Here is a 23,638-nt window from a genome sequence, read left to right on the forward strand (position 1 = left end):
AAGCGCGGTTTTATGAGCCTGGACGGTTTCAGAGCAAAACCCCAGAAACACTTCAGGACCGAGCAGTCCCATTCTTCCAGACACCACGCGGGACAGGAGCACGTCACCCAGCATCACAGAGGCTCCGGGCAGCTCGGAAAGGCGGAGAGAACGGGCACGTTGGGAGAGGAAAGAAATGCTGCCACTTACACACGACCCCGTCCAAACACAACACCTGAGAGTCCCCAAATTCTTACAGTCGACAGGAGCTCAGCAAAATGGCACAACATGAAGCCAGCAGACAAAAACCAATGACACTCCCCAGGAAAACTGTGGTTCCTTCCAGAAATTAACTTCTACAGAAAGAGAAACAAACGCCAAAACACTGGAGGCGAATCTCAAGCATCAGAAAGACTTGAAGGGCCAGTCAGTCGACTGCTGCACGCAGGTCTTCCACAGCCCTGCCATGCACCACGGAGCCACCAAGTCCTCAGAGATGCCCGGGTGCGTGAGATGCTCTGGTTATGTGCACAGGGAGCACCCCCCCACCCCGCAGAGGCACGGGCACGGGTCGACGGGAGGCATGCTGCATCTGGGACTTGCCATGGAATGACATGATGGCTGCCTGAGGTCACAGCGGCTGGACCAGCCACAGCAGACTCTGGATGAGGTAGAGGGAGCAGCACTGGGGACCGCTGCCTCCTCACGTCTGCTTCCCCGTGTTGGAAACTGTCCATATTTAGGAAGTTTGAAAACAAGGCATTTAAAAATCAAAATCTCTGAACTAAGCTTTTTTAAAAAAACCAACCGTCGCACACATGTACCAGCCACAAAGATTTGGAATGTGTAATGCTCCAGCGGTACCTCTTCTAATAGCAAGAAATGTGGCGGGGTTTTTTGTTAAACTCAATAAAGGATATATAAAGTCTTTATAATGAAAGTTATAAACCTTGACTGAAAACCACGACAGAAGATTCGAGAAAGAGACACATGTGCTCGTGGACTGGGAGCCCACGAACAGGACGGACGCTGGTCCTCGCCACGTTCACGCCGCGGACGCACGGTGGCCGCAGCCCAAACTCCAAGCCTGACGAGGGGATGCTGAAATGCGTGTTCTGAGCAAACACCCGAGACCTGTCCGAGGGAAGACAAGTAGAGCCACTTGCTGTGAAAAACATCAGAAACGCTGACTTGGAAAATTAAGGCGGGATTTTGCACAGGAAAGGAAAAACGGACCGGGAGAACCTACACGGAAACGCCCTTCAACGCAGAGCTCGCACCCTGCGGGTCTGTAGGAAGGGGACGGCACTTTGAATAAACAGTCCCAGGACCACGTGTGGTTGAGAGAGAGACATGGGGTCATGGTTCCGCCTCCCCACACGCCACCCCACAAAGATCAAAGCCCGGGGACAGTGAGGACAGGCCCACAGATGGACACAGTCCCATCAGCGTCTGAGGAGAGTACACGAGACAGCAGGGTCCTCTCCTGTAGGATTCATCACACCGGACAGGGTCGCAGACCAGTCAGAAGAGATGGGCGCACTCAAGCGAGCCCCGAAGGAGAACTCCGCGCCCCAGGAACGCACACTCCCCAGCAGGGGCCACACCGAGAAGCCAACTGAAGAGACGCAGGGCGAGCAGACAAGGGTTGCTCTTCCAGAGCACGTCAGGAAACCTGGCGAGTCAGTAAGATGATGGCAAACGGGAGTCCGCTGGAGGACCAGTGGGTCCACGCCAGTGGTCGCCACAGAAATGTAGATGAAAGCCCGAGGAGACCACGCCGGCCCTCGGACTGCACACACTCACCCTCCAACACCGGCCCCCACTCCGCGGGTGAGCCCGGGACGCCAAGGGCATCCCAGGCGGTGCCAACAGCCCCCCACACTGCCACGGGCCACCCACGCTCAGTGGCCCTCACACGTGGACCAGAACGGGTGCCACGCAGCCACGGAGAAGGAAAACAGAAGGGAACAGCGACTCACAGCATCAGGGACTCGGGAGCCGAACTAGCAAACAGCCGATAAGACAAATCCTGGGGTTCCATAAACAAAGTTCTGAGACGCGCAAAGCCAGCAAGGTGTGGTGTGGGGACAGAGCCGGGTCAGCTAAACCCAAGAGAACAGCAAGGAAGCCCCCAACACGGCCCTCGGGGCAAGGGCATCTGGGGAGACGGCAGGCAACTTAGTGCTATTCTGTCCTATGCCAGAAGCTTGGTGCCTCCCCGGCCCCACAAGCCTCGGTTTTCTCCTCTGGATTTGCAAAATTAAGGCCTGCACCCCACGGTCATTAGGGAGACCAGGCCAAGCCGTCCATCCGCTCTGCCAGCGGCCAAGCCCCTGGGCACCTCTAGAGCAGCTCAGTACCCCCATGGAGGGCCGGCTTGGTGCCAGGAAGACCTCAGACACCAAGTCTGCCCCCCTCGGCAGGGCAGCCGCACCCAGAAAAGCCTCCCATGCTGCTGACCCAGCCCAATACGCACAACCCCACCCCAGCCAAGGCTGGGGTCGCTCACCCCTAGCCACAGGCAACGTGAGTGCGAAAGAACCCACCTACCCCTGCTGCCGTCACGCCAGCAGAGACCCGCCCACTGCCACCTGCCCCCCCACCCGCCGCCAGCACTGCGAGCCGCTCTCATTACCTAGGGGTTGATAGCCTTGTCTGGAGGGTCCCCCGAAAGGGCTCCCCGGGCCACCACTGCCAGCGACGGATCCGTAGGACATCTTCTCACCGAGAGCAGGGCCTTCCCGCAGAGCTGGAGGAGACAAACCCGGGTCGGGACGGAGGACAGCAGTTAGTGCTCAGGTTCAGGGAGCACTCGGACCCCTGCCCGCCCACCCACCAGCCCGCGCCACATCCTCCTCACCCCAGGCGGCCCCAGGCCCACATCTCAGCTCAGCTGGGCTCCTCCCGGGCCCAGGCAGTGGCCCCACTGAGCCCCTTCAAGGTGCCCCCTTGTCCCACAGTCCTGTGTGGGGACAGGCACTGGGAATAACCTCTCGAAGACTGTGGTGGTCCCAAGCAGAGCCCCAGGGCCCCGTGCTCTCCCCTGCAGACGCCCACCCCCACCGAGCTGAGAACCCGGGGCTTGAGCACCTGCCCCCCACAGCTCCAGCTCAGTCCTTCTGAGCCACACAAGACAGCAGATGGCCAGGGACAGGCTTCCGGGGCTGAAACCACCTTGACACGGTCCCTACGGAGCTGCAACAAGACAATGACCATCCCCGGCCTCAAGGTCCTCATCCACAAAGCCAGGATGAGAGGACCTGCCCCTAGGCCGGCTGTACAGAGTGGGTGACACACACTGATGGTGGGCACAGACACCACCGCCTGTCTCGGCGCCTGAGCACGACCCCGGCCGTCCCTGCCGGAGATGGCTCGCATCCCACACACCGGATCGCCTCCGCCAGCGAACTGCGGCTCCGGGATGGCGGGGATGGGACGTCTCCAGCCTGACAAGGACCCCTGGGGCCCTCCAGGGTCACTGGTTTTCTGGGTGTCTGCACGGAGGCCACTGGAAGCACAGGGACTTGCCCAGCGTCTGCCTGACAGGCCACACGTTCCCAACGCCACGCGGCTCACGCAGCGCTCCCAGCGGGCCGGGCGGGGCTCTCCGCACCTGCAAGCCGCAGTTCCACTCAGCCGGACCCCGGTGAGCTCGGGGGCGGCGGGAAGCAGGCCCAAGTCCCCGGGGTCGGTGGGAGCCTGCACCCCCGCGGCTAGGACTCACCCAGAACCCCAGAGAGCTATGGCTTACATGGGTAACATCTGCCAACATTTACTACATGAGAAATTAAAAAGAAGTTTTTAAGATATATTACTCTGCTTCAAAGTGACAAGAAACCCATTACACATTAAATTGGCGTCTTTACGGAACAGAGCCGCATTCTCCCGGACAAAACCATTCGGTGCGAAGAGCCAGAGCATCTGATTCTTGGCGACTCTCTCAGCGGCTTGACAGACGCGCTGGTTCTCACGCCTGCTTCCGGTCAGCTGTGACGCGACACTGGCCCGAGCGTAGGACAGAATCTGGCCGCACAGAGGGGAGTTGTCTGCAGGGGCTGCTGCGGACCCGACAGGGACTCGGGGACCCCCAGGGATGCCCAGAGTCTGCACACTCTGGGGACTGGGGAAAGCACGTGGTGTTCCTTCCACGGGTCCCAGGCACCCGCCTGCCTGGGCCGCACGGGGAACACATCAGATGAGGAGACGGAGCCCAGGACTCGGGGGACGCAACGTGGAGAAAGCAGACCCGGGAAGGACGGAGTAAAGGGGTAAGCCTGCAGCGGGCACCCGGAGCCCCAGGCACAGGCCCGCACGTCCCCACACACCTTACACAGGCTCACACTCCGTCCGCACGGAGACTGAAAGGAGGCCCCGCTGCTGCCTCACGCGCAGACGAGGACACTGAGGCACGAGGGATAGGGCACCCAAGGCCATGCGGCTGGCGGCCGGCAGAAAAGGGCCTGGGATCCGGCAGGGCGACCCCGGTGCCCGTGATCTCAGGGCACAGCCCCTCGCCCCCATCCCCGGAGACAGGAGGCGCTGCCCAACACCCAGCAGGCCGCTGTCGGCGCTCAGAAGCAAGGGCGTGGTGGGCGCGGAAGTGCGGAGCTCAGTGGGAGGGCGCTGGGACAGCGTGGGGGACGCCACCCACCGAGGGAGCGGAAAGAAAGACCAACAGGCCAGGACCAACTGTGCCGCCACGTCCGGGGGACAGCAACCGTGGGGACACAAACACGCCCAGGGAAGGGGACACACGACCAGAGCTCATGGCTGGGAGCGCTGGGAGGGGCCTGCCCTGCAGGGCACACGGCCCACAAAGACAGCACCAAAACCTCGGCGGCCCCAAGCGGCACAGAAGACGCTTCCAGTCAGGGATCGGCCCTTCCCTGTCCTTCCGGGGCAGGACGCAGGCCGTGCCCCGGCCAGCACAGGTGATCCAGGAAACAGCTGGGGCCGCCTGCAGCAGGAGCAAGGGGAGGGCCCGGGGCAGACGCTGTGCCCGAGCTGGGGGAGTGACCGGCTGGCGGGGTGGCCGAAGGTTCCAGAGAGACTCCCTCGGGGAGAGAGGGAAGACGGTGGCATCGGGCCACGACCAGGCTCCAGGGAAACGCAGTGAGCGGGAAGGGAGGGCGATCCAGGTTCACCACGCAATCCGGCCCCCAGCGGTTCTGGCGTTAGGGAAGGCCTCCTCCACCTGCCACGGACGGTGCAGCCCGGAGGGGGCCCGGGGGAGCGAGGGGCAGCGGACGAACGTGCGTGTGCTCGGGTGTGCGTGCGCAAGTGCTCCAGCATGTGGGGACATGTGGGCTCAGGAGCTGTGCGTGTGCGGGTCTGCACGTGCGTGTGTGTGTGGAAGCGTGAGTGCGAGCGCGTGCATGTGCGTAAACGCGTGTGTGCGAGCACGTGCGTGTGTGTGCGGGTCTGCACGTGCACGCGTGTGTGAGCGCGTGTGTGTGAGAGTGTGTGTGCGAGCGCGTGCGTGAACGCACACGTGAGTCCTCACCCTGCACGCCGACAGGCCAGGTGGGCAACAGCAGTGACGGACGAAGCCCGGGACCGAGGGCAGCACCTGCCGTCCACAGGTCTGCGGGCTCAGACGCAGCTAACTCGGGAAGGAGAAAGGAACGGCTGCTTTGTGTCAAACGACCGCGAAGGGCTCGTTTTTCCTCCAAACTTCAGACGTGATTCATCTTGACACACCAAAGCTTCATTCTAATACTCCAGTGAGACTATCATCCAGAAAGAGGAGTCTGGAAACAGAGCAGCAGGCTGCGGGGGTGTCCGCCTTGACCGGCTTGCCCAGACGGGGACCCAGCACCCTCCTCTGATGTCGGCCGGGCGGCCCCAGAGAGGCCGTGTTGTCCTGGGGGGCGACGAGGAGCCCAGCCGGGCACCTGGGAGGCCGGGGCACAACTCGGCAGATACACCCTGTGTCCACCGTGTCCAGTGTGAACGCGGTGGCCTGGTCCTGGCCTTGGGGACGTGAACGTTAGTTGGGAGTCAGCCAGAGTATCCCATGATGAGGGCTCCAACGGGAGGGCGCAGGCGCCGGGGGACCTGGGGGCAAGAACCCGGACAGGGCGGGTCTGGTAGCCCCCGAGGAAGTAGCTCAAGCCACATCCGCGCGGAAGCAGAAAGGAGCTGGCCACCCGGCTTTAAAGGGAGACGCGCGGCACAGCCCAAAGACGGGAGGGCGGCACGCACACCGCAGGACCAGCACCGACAGCAGGAAGTGACAGAGGCCGGGTGCACAGCGCTAGGGGCTCTCGCAGCCCAAGAGGTCTCCATGCGCCCAGCACAGGAGGGCGGGCAGAAGAAAGGGACAGAGGGGCCGAGGCGGCTGCCCTCAGCGGCGTCCGGGCACGGGAAGGGCAATGAGTGGCTGGTCTATGGAGGCAGGAGGGACAGAAGACTTCTAGCCGCCACCCGTCTGACTTGCGATCCATTTTGCTGTGCCCGGAGCACATGTCCACGCTGTGTGGGAGATAGAGGTGGCCCACGGCCCGAGCCACGGAGAGGCACCCCAACTTGGGGAACAGAAACACGAAATGCCAGCACCCAGCCCCTGCCTGCCGCCTGCCCGGCCCAGCCGGCCACTCAGCGCCCCGAGCCCCTGGGGGGTCCGGCACCGGAACAGAGCGAGGGGCCACAGGCTCGCCCCAAGGCTCCCCAGGTGCCCCGTGCCTGGGCTGTGCCAGCCCCGGCTCCCCTGCGAGCGAGGGCGGGCAGCGGGCAGAGCCAGATGAGAAGGGAGGGGGCAGCTGGACAAAGGAAGTTGGAGCCACTGGTGGCCCGGCTGGGCGGAAGCAGCATGAGGGCCCGGCCGGAGGGCAGGACAGATGCCGCCGGGCTGCAGTGCCCAGGAATAGCCCTGGACCGCCCCAGAGGGGTAGGCCGGAGGCCACAGGAACAAGGTCAGCTCCCAAGGAGGCCTCCCACTGGGCAGCTTCCTTGAGCCAGGCCGGCCAGCCTCCTCCAGCCCTGTGCCCCCAGGGCTGGCGCCAGGCTCTTCCCCGGCCACCTCCCCGCGCCCCCTGCCAGCAGCAGCCTGGAGGGGGCCAACAGTCCTGGCACAGCCCAAATCCTGCTCTTTGGGCAGCAGAGGAAGCAAAGGTGCCAGGGAACGCCCCAGCAACGCGGCCCTGCCCCCAGAACAAAGCCCCTTGGCCCAGGAGGAAGTCAGAAGGACAGCAGGACGTCACTGGACCCCGGTCAGGAGGAAGCACCCGGATACAGCTCTAGGCTGAACTCCAGTGACCTGGACTCCGGGGCCAGCGCTGAGACAGGGCCGCCTCTGCCCCAGACGGGCTCCCAAGCAGGACACACCCCTGCCTGCAGCTTTCCTCCATCGGCCTGGGGCGCTCGGAGGCAGTGAATTCCGGAGACTACGGATGAACCTCCTGGCAGCAGACACAGAACAGTATTTTCTAGACTGGGGTGCCCTAGAACAAACCCTGCTTCCCGCAAGCTGAAGGGGACCCCAAAGATGGAAAGCAGGTCCTTCCCGGGGGGGTCCGTTTCTCATCTGTAACATGGGCGCTGCCCGGCCCTCAGAGGACCAGAGTGAGGAATGAATCAGTTCATCTCAGCCTTGGTCCAGTGCACCTGACCTGCACCGTGAAGGAGACACAGCAAAATCAGCATCACACAGTGCCCTTGGGGACCTCCTGCTCCAGCTGGGCACAGACAAGGAGGGCTGACACGCCATCATGTGGACCTTCACCCCAAGCACCCGGCCACACAGACCTTGCCCTGCCAGCAGCCCTGGCGACCTGGCCCTCCGGCCTGTGCTCTGGCCTGGGCTGCTGTCCTTCACCCGAGTCCTCCCTCCTCTCTGCCCGGCACCAACCCCAGGGCTCCCCCTGCTCCCCCTGCCCTGCCTTTCCTCCCCACCCTTGCACAACCACACCCCTGGTTACCCCTGCTTTCAGGCAAGACCTCGCCAGCTCCCTCCCACCATCCCGGCCCGCCCTAGACACACGGTGAGCCCCCTCGGGCCACACCGCCAGGCCACAGCCCCGACCACGGGCTTGTTCTGCTGCTCTGCAGCTCAGTGTCCTTTCTGTCTCATCCACCCAACCAGAGCGAGCAGAGCCGGCTCGGAGCAGAGTCACAGGACGCAGCCCACACCCAGAGAAGCGCCGACACAGAGAGCGGCCAACGGACGCCCGCGCTCCTCGGCGCCTCCCGTGTGCAGAGTGTCAGCAGGGGGAGACACACGCGGCGCTCCAGAAGGAAAGCTGGCCGCCCCCACCCCCGGATCCCCTGCTGGGAACCACCGTCTGCTCACCTGGGGGCCCGCGGAGAGGAAACCTGCAGCCCGCACCGCCCGGCACGGCTCCCCCGGGCCCAGCCGCCAACTCCGGGAGGCCCAGGGCTGCGTTGCTTAGAGACCACAGCGCTGCCCCAAGAGGGCAAGGTGAGCCCACGGGGATGCCCGGTCCCGCCCCCACAGCTCCAGGCAGCTGAGCGGCCCAGGCTGCCTGATGATGGGAGGGCCGCGCGGACTCCACGAGTCAGCCTTGCGAAAGCCGTCGGGGGACTGCCGCCATCTGGACCCACACCTCCCTCCAAGGGCTGCGGCCCACAGACAGGCCCACGGACACGCGTCAGCCACGTGGGGTGCTCGAAAGCCAAACCAGCCTGAGAGCCTGGATGAAGGCCTCAACGTCACCAGACTTGGGGCCGAGGCCGGTCACACCGGACAGCAAGACAGGACCCACACATGGAAGACATCTAGGCTGCGTGTGTGGTTGCGGGGGCCGCAAAGAAGGCCGGACGGCGGTCACGGGCTCGCGGAGGGGTGGAATCCCCCGGGCTGGGGACGCCCAGATCTAATCAAACATTTTTAATATAAGAAAACCAAACTCAGAGAGAGAAAGTGACTTCTTCCAAATCACAGGCACAGGCAGGATCTCAGAGCGGCCACCGCCCATCGACCCGCGGTCACCCCTCCCCAGCCCTCTCTCGGCAGCAGGCTCTGGGCTCAGGTCCACCTCACGGGGGTCTTCCTGCCGGACCACGAGCCTTGCCCTCACCCCTCCCTCACCCCAGCATCACCTCTGCCCCGACAGGAGCTTGGAGGCGCATGTGAACTCCGTGCTCAGCAGACTGCGTGTGTGTGACATTTGTGACCTGCCAGCTTGGCCGCTCACAAGCTCTGTCCCGTGGACACGAACACGACCCTGGACGAGAGTGTCGCATCCGCGTTACCTTCCCGACGGCATCCCCGCGCTGTGCCTGTGTGAGACCGGGACCCGGGAGCATCGCGGCTGCAGCTCCCGGTCAAGCCGTGCAGAAGGAAACACGTGCGTGTGCACACGGACGCGCGGAAGGACGAGCCACTGCGGGGAAGGGGGCTGTGGCACGCGCAGCGCGCCCGCTAATCTGGGGACTCTTGTTTAATCTAAAATTACTGTGTCCAAAAATATTAAGTTAAAAATAAAATTAAAACTCACTGCAGACTTTTTTAAACTCTAGAAGTAAGTCTGTCCGGAAGGTACAGGATCTGAACACAGAGGACTGAGCGTGTCTTGAACAAAAGGCGAGCAAATGCACCCATGTCCACGGATGGGCGCTCGAGACGTGGGGATGAGGGTCCCGCGTCGGCACGGACACGGTTTAAGTGCTTCCTAAAACTAAGAAGTCCCTCCCATTTTAAGCACAAGCCACTAAACAACTCTTAGGGGAAAAAAAGAAAAAAAATACTAAAATTAAGAGAATTCTAAAAAAAAACAAAAAACCCGAAAGTGAAAACCCTGCGTAAGAATGGTGATCAGGTACCTTCAAAGCAGCGATCAGAGGAAATTCGTAACGCTACGTGTCTCGTGACAAAAGGTGAAAGCAAACGCATTTCTCAGCTGGAAGGTGTAGGAAAAGGCACGCGGCACCGTCTTCTGAGAGCAGCTCGCTCAACGCCTGCCCCACAGGGGCTCTGAGCGCGGAGGGCAGCGCCTGGGAACGGCGTCTGCTTGGGTGGCCGTCACCCATGCGCCCTCGGCTGGGAGCAGCCGCGGCCCTGCCGTCTGTCATCACAGCCCGGGAGCCCGAAGCAGCTCGCACGCCAGAAGGCCACGCCGAGGGGGCTGTGCGGGAACACGGCCATTCCCAAGACCCGCCGCATCCCCCACGCCCCCCTTCCCACGAGCTCAGTCCGGTTTTCCGTCACTCACAGCCCAAGATTCTTTAATGAATATACCTATGTTTTAAAAAAGTTCAAGAGAAACGACACACTAATCCAAGGGCAACGAAAGAAAAGAAACAACACAAATAAACGTAAGCATTAACATGGCAGAAAACAGAAAGCAGCAGCCCTAACTTACAAAACAAAATCCAGTTTCCTAAAACACACTCACGAAGACGACGGCCCGGGAGTGAGCGCACTCAAGCAGAGAGAGTGGAAACACGCGTGTGCGACCTGGAACGTTCCAAGGGAAGAGTCGCCCGGAGCCAGAGCTCAGGTTAAGGCAGCCTAAGGCCCCACTTGCAAATCCCTGTGCAAATCAGTTGTCAAAGCCCGAGGAAAGGGGTTCCGTCTTAGGAAAGCGCAGTCTGCCGAAAGCGACCCACGGGAGGCAGCCTAAACAGACGAACCCAGAGAGAAGAAACAGAATCAGTTACCGCGAAGCCACCCGCAGCGACACCAGGGCCAGACGGCGGTGCGGGGGTCCCGCCACGTCCCCAGCGCCCCGAGGAGCATCCCGGGTTGCCGATGGTGAGGGAGGCATCCTGAGGCTTTGTAACAAAGCGTGTGTAGCACCGGTCCCCAAGCCCGAGAAGCGCCGTCCAAACACAAATGGCAAACAGCTTCGGCATGGACGCAAGAGCACCAAACAGAACCCTAAAAGACAAAACTCAGAACCCCGCTCCATATTGTCCCAGGAACGCGAGGCATGTCTGCCGTCCAGAAGTCCACCAGCCCAACAGACCACACAACTAACGGACCAAAGGCAAAGACTTACAGGCCCCCCACAGGCGCCAACCACATTTCTGATGCAAGCGCTGAAGAACTTTCTAGAAATGATGAAATAAATACCAGTTAGATAAAAGGTCCAGAAGGTGGCCTGGGCACCTCCACACCCAGCACCGCCCAACTCTGCTCTGGAGGCTGCGGCCAGGGCCACTGGACAGCAGGGGTCATCGCAAGACGACAGAGGGCTGGAAGCAACGGTCCCTCGTGGCCACTGGCTCAACGGCACACTCGCTAAATGCACACGGGACGCCGTGAGTCCGAGCTGTGGGCAGAGCAGCCGGCGAGGGGCTCACAGAGAGCAGCAGCCTCTGCACACACCGATGCCCGGCAGGAGGCCAGGCGGGCAGAGAAACCCCATTCGCAGCGGCAACGACGAAGCCCGCACACGTGGGAACCGACTTCCACGCACGTGGAGGCAGACAGGAAGCACCAGTCACGGGAAACCTTAGAACGCCCCACGACGACAGAGAGCCAGCCCCAGCTCTCGGACCTCATGAAGACGTGCCTTCTCCACCCCGATAACACCACCAGCAAGCATCCTTCCAGAGAGGGGCAGGCTGGCGGGGAGGTCCCGCAGGAAACCACAGGACTAACGACAGCCAGGACGAGGGCAAACAGACCCGCAGAAGGGACCACTCTCCCCAGACCTGCGACATCCCCGAGAAGGGAGCGCTGGCCCAGGCGGCGACACGCGCGGGTCTGGAGCACATCCTGTGGACCGAGGGGGTCTGACGCGGAAACGACGCGTGTGCGATTCCACTTTCCAGGAACGTCCCGAAGAAGCAGATCCACGCGAACAGAGAGCAGACAGGAGGCTGCCAGAAGCTAGGGGCAGAGGGGTCTGGGGACGGACCACTCGGGGTGTGCCGTTTCTTTTAGGCTGGCGGGAATGTTCTGGAACTGGAGAGTGACGGTGGACACACAACTCTGTGCACAGACCGAAAACCACAGAACGCTCATTCCAAACCGAACTTCCGGGCGTGCGAAATCTCCCCCCACAACCACCGGAAATCTTCTACAGCTGAAACTCTGTGCACGAAAACACACGCCAGCGGCATGAGGACGTCTGAAGACAGAGCGGCCGGGTAAGGGATGCGGCGTCTCCGCCCAAAGCGGGACCGTCTGATAAGCGGCGCTGGGACATCTGGTCACCGTGGGGGACGACAGAGCGGTCCAGGCCCACCCCAGTAAAAAGAACACGTTCCTAATGGCCCGTGGCTATCTGGGTGCAAGCTCAAAGGGTCTGCGGAAATGAAACGGTGGGCTCCTCTAGCCATGTGCGGAGAGTTTCCCAAGCAGGACACAACATCCAAAGGCTGCGAAAGGAAAGGCCACCCACAGGATGGGCCCCCAGCCCCCTCCGCCCCCAGGCCTCCGAGACCAGGCGCTGCCCATGGCCCCGCCGCCCAGGGACGCTCAGGGAGGACACTGGCTCCGTGGAATGTCCTCCCACTGTCCTCACTGGGCCGCCTCCCCGCTCACCAAGGCCAGCCAGCTTGTCCGGTGGGCTCGTCAGGGCCCGGCCCCACCCCTGCGTCTGGTTTCTCCCTGCTCTGCTCCCCCCCCTGCTCCTTCGGGCCGCCCAGCCACTCGGACCCCCACCTTCTTCCCGGCACTTTCCCCCAGCCCGGCCGGGGTGCGGGTGCGAGAAGAAAAGAGAGCGGAGGGCAGGCCCAGGACCGGGTCCCTGGGAGGAGCACCCTCTGGTCTCCGAAGCGGCCACAGGGCACAGACCCCGCTGGGGCCTGCTCGGGTGTCCCAGCCCGTCACGGCACAGCGCAGCCGTCTTAAAGGCCCTGGGAGCCCAAGGCCCCGCTGGGCCAGGCTCACACGAGCAGGAGGGGGAGCCAACACCCAACCCAGGGGGGAGGCAGGGGAGGGCCGTGACTCCAGGACTCTCCCCCCCCCCCGACATTCCACCCGACCCCCAACTTGCCCAAGACACCAGAACAGCGTGAAGACAACGCAGTCACGGGTGCCCTCCAGTTGGAGGCCAGGGCGGGCTTCAGAGCTCCTGCCAGGGCTGCCCCTCAGCCACGGTCCCCCAGGTCCTGCTCCTGGCTGCTGCAGGAGCCTGGGCTGGCGACAGGCGGGAACTGTGACAGCGGGAGACCCCGAGACCACCACGCAGCAGTTCTGAGAGTCACCACGTCACCAGCCCCTCGACCGCGCCAGGGTCTGCCCTGACACAGGGACGCCAGGGAGGGCGGGCCCAGGGGGCGGGCCTGAGGGGGAGGGGTGTTGGGGGCGGGGCCGGGAGGGCAGGGCCCAGGGAGGGCAGGGGGAGGTGGAGGAGGGCCAGCGGCGAAGGAGGGGTCAAGGGCAGCTGCGGGGACACAACCCAGCCCCGCTGGCTGGGGCTCCGAAGATGGACGACCTGGGCTGACCCGCTGCTGAGGGAGCCCAGCAGGCACTGTGGCCCCAGCAGGCAGAGACAGACGGACGACAGGGAGGGAGGGAGGAGTCACGCAGGCAGGAGAGGGCAAGCGGCAGGATCAAACGGCCGACGGCCCTTGCAGTCTGCGAATGGGCAGCTGAGCGCAGCAAAGCAGGGCGTTAGCTCCAAATCCACGGACTCGGACACGTTAGAAGACCACAGCCCGGCCGCGGGGAACCTGGCTTCCAAGCACAGCCCTTCAGAAGTGGGAAACCCCTGACCCGCAGGTCCCTCAGTGAAAACAGTTTGCAGCGGGAAAGAGGCACGAGTGGGCACGGAGAGGCCAGACCGCGAGAGGACCCCCCCGGGGCCTCGCGCCCTGCCCTCAGGGGGGCCTGGGAAGGTGTCCTCCCCCACCAGACTGCTGCGGCCCACACATCCACGCCGGACAGAACCTGCGGGACAGACACCAGGCAGGTGCCCCAACACCGGGAGCTCGGGGTCCCCTTGGCCCAGGGAGGCAGCAGCCTGAGCGGAGAACAGGGCCTGGACTTGCCTGCACAGGCACCGCGCGACCTCCCCCGAGGGCGGCCCCGTCAGCAGACCACACGCCCAGAGCCACCCAGCACCAAGCCCTGTAACACACCACTTGGGGCTCCTGGGCACCCACAGGGGTCTCTGGATCCAGGGGCCCCAGGAAGACACGGGCAAGTCTCGCAGCTGTGCCCTGGAGGGACCTGGCCTAGCCTGTGCCTGCGGGGGCAGGGGACAGGGGGCAGGGGAGGGCCACCACAGTGCACGGCCGTATGGGTGGCAGTAGGCCTGCCCCTGCCCCCGGGCTGCTAAGCACCTGCGAGAAAGAGGAAGGTGGGCTGGCGGAGGAGGAGACGGGCACCCGGCAGGCCCTGGGGTGGGCAGCAGCTGGCTCTGCCCCTCAGGATGTGCCTGTTTGCTGCCGGCCGCAGGGCCAGCCCACTGGGCAGTCCTGGCCATGCCTCCTGGCCATGCCCACTGCCCAGTCTGTGATAGCGCACTCGGCAGCCGCGCAAAGCCGTGGTCCTTAAAGGAACAAGTCAAGTCATTCCCGTTAAACACAGCACCGCGCCTGCCCATCCACGTCCCGGGAGGAGCAGCAGGGCCTTAAAAGCAAATGCCTGCTTCCCACCCACACAGGGGTCCCCACGCAGGAGACGCAGCCCGGTCCCCCCGGCCCGGTGCAGACAGCAACTGGAGCGCGGCGCGGACAGAGGAAGGGAGGACGGACGCCCGGCGGGTCGCTTGGGACCCGCTCCCTCTGCAGGATGGGGGGACAGGAAATGGCAGGTGCCACCAGGTCTGAGTCCCCAGTCCCCGGTCTGCCCACAAGGAAGGCCTGCTCTGTGCAGGGAGCCCTGAGAACCCCGCGGGTGGCCCAGGAGAAGGGCAGGGTGAGGGGAGAAGCCAAGGACCAGGGGCTGCCAGATGCAGGACCCCCGGGGCCACAGCCTTGGGGCAACGAGCTTCCAGTCCAAAGGAACACTTAGGAACCCACCCACGACACCCATGGCAGAAAGCCCACCTCCCCCCGGGAAGCAGCAGCTTCCGGCCGCCCCCGTTGGGACCTGGGCTGGGCAGGGACACAGCCGAGGACAGGGGTCAAGGACAAGTGGGCTTCAAGGAGCTCACCCATGTGGCCACCGTACGGGGCCTCACCCAAGTCACACCCTCGGCAAGGACCTGGCGCACGAGGCGGGTGGAAGCCTCACCTGAGCTCACACAGGCTCCAAGGAAGGAGCCCCCCCACCCAGAGCCCGTCCCTGTCCCTTCCAGGAGCCGGTGCTCGGACAGACCTACCAGCCGGTTCCCCAGCTCGCAGCCTCGACCAGAACGGTCCAGGTGGACGGGAGGCTGAGGTTGAAAAACAAGTCAGAAGTAAGAGAGCAACGCAACGTCACATACACACAGAGAAAGCACGTTTGGCAGCACATCAGACAAACAAACAAAAAAACGCAACACGGGCAGAACCAGGAGACAACCAGCACGTAGAAACCGGCGCCACGAACGGGACAAAGGCTGCTCCCGTTTGCATGCGACGCACTCGTACAACATGAATTTTAAACACATTCGAGGTGCCGTGAACACGCGAGGACGGCGCAGTCGCTGCGAGGAAGACACTGGCATGGCCCGCCTGCGGGAGGAGCCACGTAAGAGCAGCCCAGGGCGCCCGGGCGCGGCGGGAAGGCCGGGACAGCGCGCTGGGATGCTGGCGGCAGGACGCAGCCCGCACCCCGCCTGCACGCCCGCCGGTCGGACGGGAGCTGCTCGGAAACATGCAAAATAAACAACACAACCCAGAAACAGCCAAGACACCCAACGGCGAAGAGCCACGTGTGTACGGGCCCCCTAAGGCCGAGGACGACATCGTGACCCTCAACAGCCTTGACGGTACACGTTCAGCCACCGCGGAGACAGGCCAGCCTGAGAGAGAACCGAGCCGGACGTGCTCCCTTCAGTCACCCCGAGGTGCGGGTGGAGTGCGGTCTGCTTGTGGGAGCCCCTACCGGGGACACCTGCCGCACGGTTCTGTGTAAAGACCCCCGCTCCCGGTCGTCACTCCCACACACAGAACAGCCCAGACTCAGCCCAACAGAAAGGACAACCCCCTGCCCGTCCGTCCCCCCAAGGGACACAGGGCCTGCCGAGACGCAACACATGGGGACGCCGGGTCACGCACAGGAAGCCAGCCCACGAGGAGGTCACGTTGGACGACACCACACACCCGAAAGTCTAGAACACACGACACACACGTCTGCTGCTGGGGTCACCAGGGGGCACAGGGGCCGGAAGGGGCGGGGAGACCTTCCGGGGAGCCCGTGCTCAATCTGGCCAGCAGCGGCCACTTCACGGGTGAACACGGCGGCCGAAAGGCTCCAAACTGAACCCGTGAGGCCTGTGCGTGCCGGGGCCTCAGCTCCAGCACCCCAAACCCCATCGCTGTGCCGATGACAGACTGGGAGGGGCAGCTCCACCTGCTGAGTGTCATCCCGAGAGACACCCCGAGACGGGCCACCGGTGCCGCCGGCAGAGATGGGCCCCTGCACGGCGGACTCCGTTTGCACAAAATGTCCATGACAGACCCATCTATGCAGACAAGGCGCACACCAGGGGCGGCCAAGTGGATGCAGGGCAGGGGTGGGGGGTGACGGCGGCGGCCGGGCTCTACCCGAAGGATGAAACCCCGGGGCAACTGCGTGGTGACGGCTGCACAAGGCTGAGAGTGCCAACACTGACCCGTCCGCGCGGACTGGGCCCTGCGGGGTGCGTGAGGACACGCCGAGGCAGTCACAGAACCAGTCGGCCGCTGCGGCGGAGGAACAGGGCAGAGGAGGCCGTGGGCGGGTGAGCCGCGGGCGGGTCCTGGGTCACTAGGGGGCTGTCACCCCAGCCAGCCGCAGCCCGACCCAGGAGGAGCCCCAGCTGACCCTGGATTCAGTCAGCACATGAGCCTGGCTGGAGCTCACGGTGAGCCCTGACCCTGCATTTCCTGACTCGGTTCTCAGGGACAGACCCACACGTCACAGGTCCATCCAACCCGGAATGTCCTTGTCCCCCAAGAGCCTCCAACACCCACAGGGCACGACAGACAGAAGAGGGGCCATGGACAGATGGAAGCAACACCAAGGTCAACAGCCGGGCCCCCCAGTCCCCACAGAGGTCGGCAGCCGGGCTCCGCAGCCTGGGGGCCCCACCCAGCCTCCCCTCCAGGAGTAGACTGGCCTCTGCCGCCAGCCCTAGGGCTACAGGCCACTGTGGCTCCGTAGGGCCAGAAGACCCTGGCTAGAGACCCAGCCTAGACCACCCTCGCCTATTCAAGTCCCTGAACCACCCGACAAGGGCCAGCCGCTCAGATGGGGGAGACGGGTCCAGTCTTTTTCCTCCCTGCGTCTGAAGAGCCTCTTCTCTGTCCCACAGGAGGCAGGAGCCAGAGGGAGGCACCCACGGGCGCCCAGGGAACCCGGCCCGGCCCCAGCCCTTCCTCCCGGAGCACTGGGCAAACACCCCTATGTCCCCAGACATCACTACTGTCCCTGCCGCCCCCTGCAGCCACAGGCGGCCCAAGGCCGGCGCCCATCGCAGCCACCTCCGCACCACCAGCCCCTGGCCCACTCAGGAAATGTCCGGATGAGTGACTGACCCACAGCGGGACACCGGAGCCGTGAGTCAGCACGAGGCAGCCAACCCTCGCCCAGGCCCAGGCCCTGAGCCTTCTCCTTTCCACACCCTGTGACCTCTGCTGTCGAGGCCGGCGACTTCCGAGGGGCTGAGGTGCAGGTCAGGGTGTCTGGAGGGAGGGGCAGTGGCCGTGGCAGGTGTGGCTCTCGCAGGAGGGGAAGGAGGCAGAGGCAGGAGACTGAGGGCAGCAGCTCCGTTCCACTTCCTCCGCGGGGTTTGCCCCACAGTACAGCACAGACACAGCCACCCTGACGGGACGGGCCGGACCAGACCTTCCCAGACGTCCCCACGAGGCGGGCACAGCCATCCCCCAGGTCCTGGGCACATGCTCCCGTTTGTGCTGTTCAGGAGTAAGACTTGGCCAAGACCCCCACAGGACTGCGCAGAAGCAGGTCCCTCGGCCATCTGTCTGCCAAGGTGGCCCATGAGTGTGGCCAGAGACTGGCTGCTGGCGACAGACACGTGGACGCCGGGCATCCTCTCCCACAGCAGGCGGCTGCCCCAGGCAGGCCGGACCCCAGACCCCCTGCCAAGGGCGGGGCACGAGAGAGGAGTGGCTCACAACGCTGACTTTCCCGTTTCCTTTGGGGGGTGCCGGCCACAGGTGGAGTAGGTCCCCTCCCCCACAGATGACCTCGGCACACACCCTCACCTCGCTAAGGGGCATATGGCCACGGAGACCCTGAGTCACAGAGCCTCAGGTCATGCCCGCAGGCACTCTCAGCCACTCTCAGCCCATCCCCCTAACGCACTTCTGCATCCCCCCTGGGCGCCCACCCAGGCCAGACGCTCAGCCCCACGTGCCCGTGTGCGCCGCAAGCCAGAGGCAGAGGAGGCCCAGCTGGGGAAGCAGCGGTGGCGCACCTCGGGGTGTTGCTATAGCAACCTGGACTCCACATCACACCCGGCGCCAGCCAGGCACCCCAGCCTCCTCCCAGACCAGCGCCCAGGATGGGCCACGGTGAAGCACGGCCGCTGATGGCACCAAGGGGCAGTCAGGATGGCAGCCACGGGACGGCAGCCACACACGCCCGTCTCTCTCTCTGCCTGCCGTGCCGCCTCTGCCCACCCCCCCCACTCTCTGGGGAGGCCTCAGGAGGCCAGGCTTCCAGGCCTGGATCTGCCCACCACCCAGCTGTCTGCCCCGCCCGCTGAGCCCCCTTCCAGGACGGTAGCAGCAAACAGGCAAGAAGACAGCCTGAGTCACGGGGTGGGGATGACGGCCACCCCCAGCTGCACGAGACCCACAAGCCACAGTCCTGCTCAGACCTGGAGGCTTCTGCTGCAGGAGGGGTGGGTGGTGGGGACAGGGCTGGGGGCACCATGGCCCCCTTTTGCCTGGGCACAGCCCACCTGGTCACCATCTAACCCTCAGACCCACGGGAAAGGAACCTTGACTGTCACACTTCAGATGGGAAACTGAGGCACAGAGAGGCAGGATCTTGCCCAGGAAGCCCAGTCAGGGGCCGAGGGGGGATAGAAACCCGGGTCCACGTCCTGCCAGGGTCCGTGCTGCCCCGCCCACCAGGCCGCAGCTATCGGGAGGGCTCATTAGGCTGGAAATCAACTGGGCCTGGGGGTCAGCTCTCTGCATGGAGGCCAGCAAGGAAGGATGACCACGGGCACCAGTGAGAATGTTCCATGAGACCGCAGAGCCCCAGGTCCCCTCGTGTGGGGCCAGGCACAGAGGGGCTGCCTGACGGCGATGCTGAGCCCCCGGTCGCAGGGAAAGAGGACAAAGCACACACATGAAACCTCGATCCTAACAGCGCACCCTTACGACCTCAGGCCCAGAACACCTTCTCCCTTAGGAAAGGAGGGTACAGGGCGCTGGGGCACTCAGCCCCACGCAGGCGAGCGGAGGAAACACGGGCCTGAGCGCTCCTCCTGCAGACACCATCACTCACAGCACCAACACATCGACGTGGCAGGGGTCCGGGTGTGGCTTCACCCCCGTGTCTGCCGTACTGGGAGCAGCACCAACAGCAGGGTGACCCTACCAAGGCTGCCACACATCCGACCACCGGGAAGCCTCCCCTGGCCCTGCCACCTGCCGTCACCCCAGCCACAGGAACCTGCCCTCCAGGAGTCAGTTGCCACCGGGCCACCACCCAGACCACAAACACCCGCTCCTCCCTCGCAGCAGGGGTGCGGTGGCGCTCAGGGAGGGGAGGCTGGGCACAGCTGGAGTGACACCAGCAGGTTAGCAGCGTGGGAGAGAGGACCCTCACCACAGGACAGGGGCAAGAGCAGCAGCAGGGTCTCAGGGAAGGTGGGGGTGGGGACCAAAGCAGAGCTAAATCACAGAGAGGCACCACCTGGCAGGGGCGGCAGGGTGGCTGGGGGCAGGCCATAGCACAGCCCAGGGCCCCAAAGGCTACTGCTCCCCACAGCACCGGGAAATGCAGACCCACCGCAGAGGGGTCACCTGGTGAGAGAGCTCTCCCTCAGCCCCGCCCACAGCGGTACCCCTGACTGCACACCCCGCCTGCCAGTGATGAGCACCAGGACAGCCCTGGCCCCTGGGGTCTCCAGGGAGGAGACATCCCTGTGGGCGGACAGGCTGCCGGGGACGGAGGCCCCGTGAGGGTGAGGGGCTCCTGTGGGATGCCCTGGAGCTGTCCGCGGTGCTGAACGCAACAGTCCTAGTCCTCTCCTCCAGCCTGGGCTTGGCCCTTCCTCACAGTCCCACGTCACAGAATACGTGCTTTTTCTACTTCCTTCTAGAAATCTCATTAAGATGATGAGAAGAATGACCCCCCAAAGTAATCAAACAAGAAATTTAAAAGCTCAGACTCTGTATTCAGAGGAAGCAGGAAACGTGTACAGTCTGCAGGCCCCACGACACAGGCACAGGCTCCCGAGAGCAGGTGAAGCCAGCGGGGTCCTCGCTGAAGGAGGCACCAGCATGCCGAGAGCAGCAGCCGGTCTCAGAGAGCACCTGCAAAATACGTTCCCTGTGTGCTCCAGGCTGACCCTGCGTCACCGAGGACAGAGCTGCACAAGCAGGGCTGGTGTCAGAAGGCTCGAGAGGTCAGTCAGGCTGCAGGAAAGAAGCCGCTGACAGAGAGCTGCCCAGACAGGCTCTCCCTCGGGATGGGCTCTCCCGCAGGACAGGCTCTCGGGAGGACGGGCTCTCTGGGGGATGGGAACGCCTGCAGGATGGGTTGTCCATGGGACAGGAGGATGGGCTCTCTGGGGACGGCCTCTCGGGAGGACGGGCTCCCTGCGGGACAGGCTCTCAGGAGGACTGGGGTCAGGCTCCCCCGCAGGACAGGCTCCCCCACGGACAACCGTCTGTGCCCACAAGCTGCTCACGGCTAGCTCCCCACACCCTGCGTCTCTGAGAAGGGGGCAGGGAGGACCCTTACAAAGAGCTGATCCAGGGAAAAAAATTTCATTCCAAAATGAACAATAAATTCTCAATTGCCAAAATAATACTGAAAAATAGCAAAATTGGAGATATCACATTCCTGATTTTAGAACTTACAGTAAAGCTATAGCCATCGAGATACTGTGGTGTTGACATAAAGACGGACACACGGACCGTGGGGCGGACAGAGAGCCCAGAGACAGCCCGTCACGTATGTGGCCGAATGATTCCAAGCAGGGCCCCGGGACCGTGCAGCAGGGAAAGGAGAGCGTCTCCAACAAGGGGCGCTGGGACCCCGGACACCCACGTGCGGAGAAACGAAGGCGACGCTGACCTAACACCACACACAAAATCAACGCGAAAAGAGGTCGAGGACCTAACTGTAGGAGCTAGAGCTATGAACCCCCAGACACAGGCACAGAGCAACAGCTTCGCGGCACTGGGTGTGGCTGTGGTTGCTCGGGTCTGGCACCAAAAACAAGAGGAGAGGGACGCTCACCGCCCAACAGAAGCAGGGCAGGAGGGTGTACCCGGAAACGCACACGTAGCAAGTGTCCCCACACAGGAAGTCATCCAAGCAGAGCTACGAGACCTCGCTCAGAGAGGGAACCCTGAGCGGGCAGAACTCAGAGAACAAAGGAAGAGAAGGAGCATTGAGGACAGAAATGGAGCAAAGCCGCCCGGAGGAAGAGCAGGTCTGCGGCTCCCGCACAGCGACACCCCGAGTCGGGATGATGAGGGAGCAGGAGGCCGGCTGAGGACAGAGCAGAAGCTGGCGCCTCGCACCCCCTCTGCACCCTCCGTAATATGTGTAGCGTTCCTCAGGCACCCCTGACTGCCATGAACGATAAACAGATGGTTAACTTGCAGAGATCACAATCCTGCAGGACAGGAATCTCCCTTGCTCTGCAGATGTCCTGGAGATCTACAAACAGGGAGGTTACCTTATCAACAGCACAAAGTTCCAGAGGCAAATAACTCTCTGATCCTGAAGCCCTAATGTCTCCCTCCCACCATAAACTGGAGGAGGCTGAGGTAGAAGGGAATGTAAATGACAGCAGGATCATAACACCCCACCAAGGATCTCCCAACTATCTTGATGTTAATGGCTGACCTAAAGACGACATTGATCAAGCCACAAGGGCAAGCCCCCCCACCCCTGCACCTCCCAACCACAAGGTATATAACCTGCCATTCCTCACAACCCAGGGCAGCTGCATCTCCACCTGCCCACGGGTCCTGTCCCTGTGCTTTAATAAACCACCTTTTTGCACCAGCGACGAAGAAAGAATTCTTCCTTTAGCTGTCGGCTCCGAACCTCACCCCACCGAACCTGACCTAGGTTCTGGGACTTCATCAAGGAGACAGTGCGGGGGCCGCTGCAGGACTGGAGTGGAGGTCAAGGATTCCTGCCACGGGCGCCCAGCCCCCCACGCCCAGAACACGCAGGCCCCGGCCCAGAAGCCATTCTGAGAAAGCATCCGCAGGGCACACCGCAGCCTGTCCGAGGCCAGCAGGGGAACTGGATCTAACAGGCGGGAGCATTTAGCACACGCCCCTGGGGGTACAAGACAGACAGACAGACACAGGGCTGGACTGAACGAGCCCAGGTAACATGCTGACTCTGGAGAAATGACCAACTGGTGAACACGGAGGGAGGGGAGAGGAGGAACAGCCAGCCCACTGCCCACCGCCCATCAGTGAGAACGCCCAAAGCCCGTGATTGACAGCGGACATCTCTGTCACAAAACAAGTATTAGCAGGACAAAGATAAACAGGGAGAAAGGGAAGGAGCCACAGGGACTGCAGCTGAGTGATGGGAAGAATGCAGAGCACAGCAAGGCCACCAGCGCCCGCAGAAGGAGCCTGTGTTTCTTCCGGCAGCCGAGCAGATGACCATGAATTTGGCAGCAAAAGCACACAGATGTGCCATCACCCAGTTTCTGTAGGTGAGGAGTCAGGCTGGGCTGCAGGGGCTCTGGGAGAATCCGAGAGCCCTAGCTAAACCAGATCCCCATGGCCAGAGGGCTGAGGTCACGCCTCCCGTGCTGGCAGTCAGCTGGTCAGCCCGGGACCAGAAGCTCCCCTCAGGTCATCGCACACGGCCCCCTGCTCAAATCCTTCCCACACTTGGAATCTCTCTCATGTCTCGCTGGAGAAAGTTCTCTGCTTCTAAGGGCTCAAATGATCACTTTGAGCCCACCCAGATAATCCAAGATAAACTCTTTTAAGGACCACACAACCTTAATTACACCTGCAAATTCCCTTTCTGCCATGTACTAGAACGCACTCACAGTTTTCAGGGGTGAGAACAGTGACAGTGGCTCTAGGGGGCTTCGGAGGGACAAGGGCAGGGGAGATAATGTGCTGCCTGGCGCAGCGGGTCCTTATCAGTGGTCCCCACAAACAGGGAGCTAAGAGCATTACGTGAGGGAGCATGACTTAAGACAGAAACTCTCCTAAACGTCAGAAACTTAGAAACTTTTTAAAAAAGAAAACGCACCAGAGAGTAAGAGACAGTAAACACACGCAATGGAACTAAAACCAAATACACATGACCTGCCAATTCCTGTAAAGCACTTTAACTTCTCCAGCGAAATTTTAAAAATTGAAAAATTCTCCGGTGGGATCTCAAAGCTAAGCCTGACTTCCAGCGGCAGATGAGACGCAGCTGAGGTCACTCAGAAGGGGCGGGAAGAGAAGGACCAGAGTGAGCAGCACG

At 62.8% G+C, this 23,638-nt stretch overlaps 1 protein-coding gene across 6 annotated transcripts in view; it reads right to left on the reverse strand.

The window, feature by feature from the left end:
• TSNARE1 (t-SNARE domain containing 1) overlaps positions 1-23,638 on the reverse strand; it is a 90,773-nt gene that overhangs the window by 56,225 nt on the left and 10,910 nt on the right. For 3 of the 6 annotated variants that reach the window (XM_032315912.1, XM_032315914.1, XM_032315913.1), the window contains one exon: positions 2,618-2,731. In XM_032315912.1, coding sequence (XP_032171803.1) covers positions 2,618-2,699 — 82 coding nt within the window. In that variant the 5' untranslated portion in view covers positions 2,700-2,731. Of the gene's footprint in view, positions 1-2,617; positions 2,732-3,848; positions 4,522-23,638 lie in introns of those variants that run through there. The other 3 variants (XM_032315911.1, XM_032315915.1, XM_032315916.1) reach the window with 3 other exon arrangements.

Source organism: Mustela erminea, chromosome 16 (assembly GCF_009829155.1).
Source record: "Mustela erminea isolate mMusErm1 chromosome 16, mMusErm1.Pri, whole genome shotgun sequence".
NCBI classification, from domain to species: domain Eukaryota; kingdom Metazoa; phylum Chordata; class Mammalia; order Carnivora; family Mustelidae; genus Mustela; species Mustela erminea.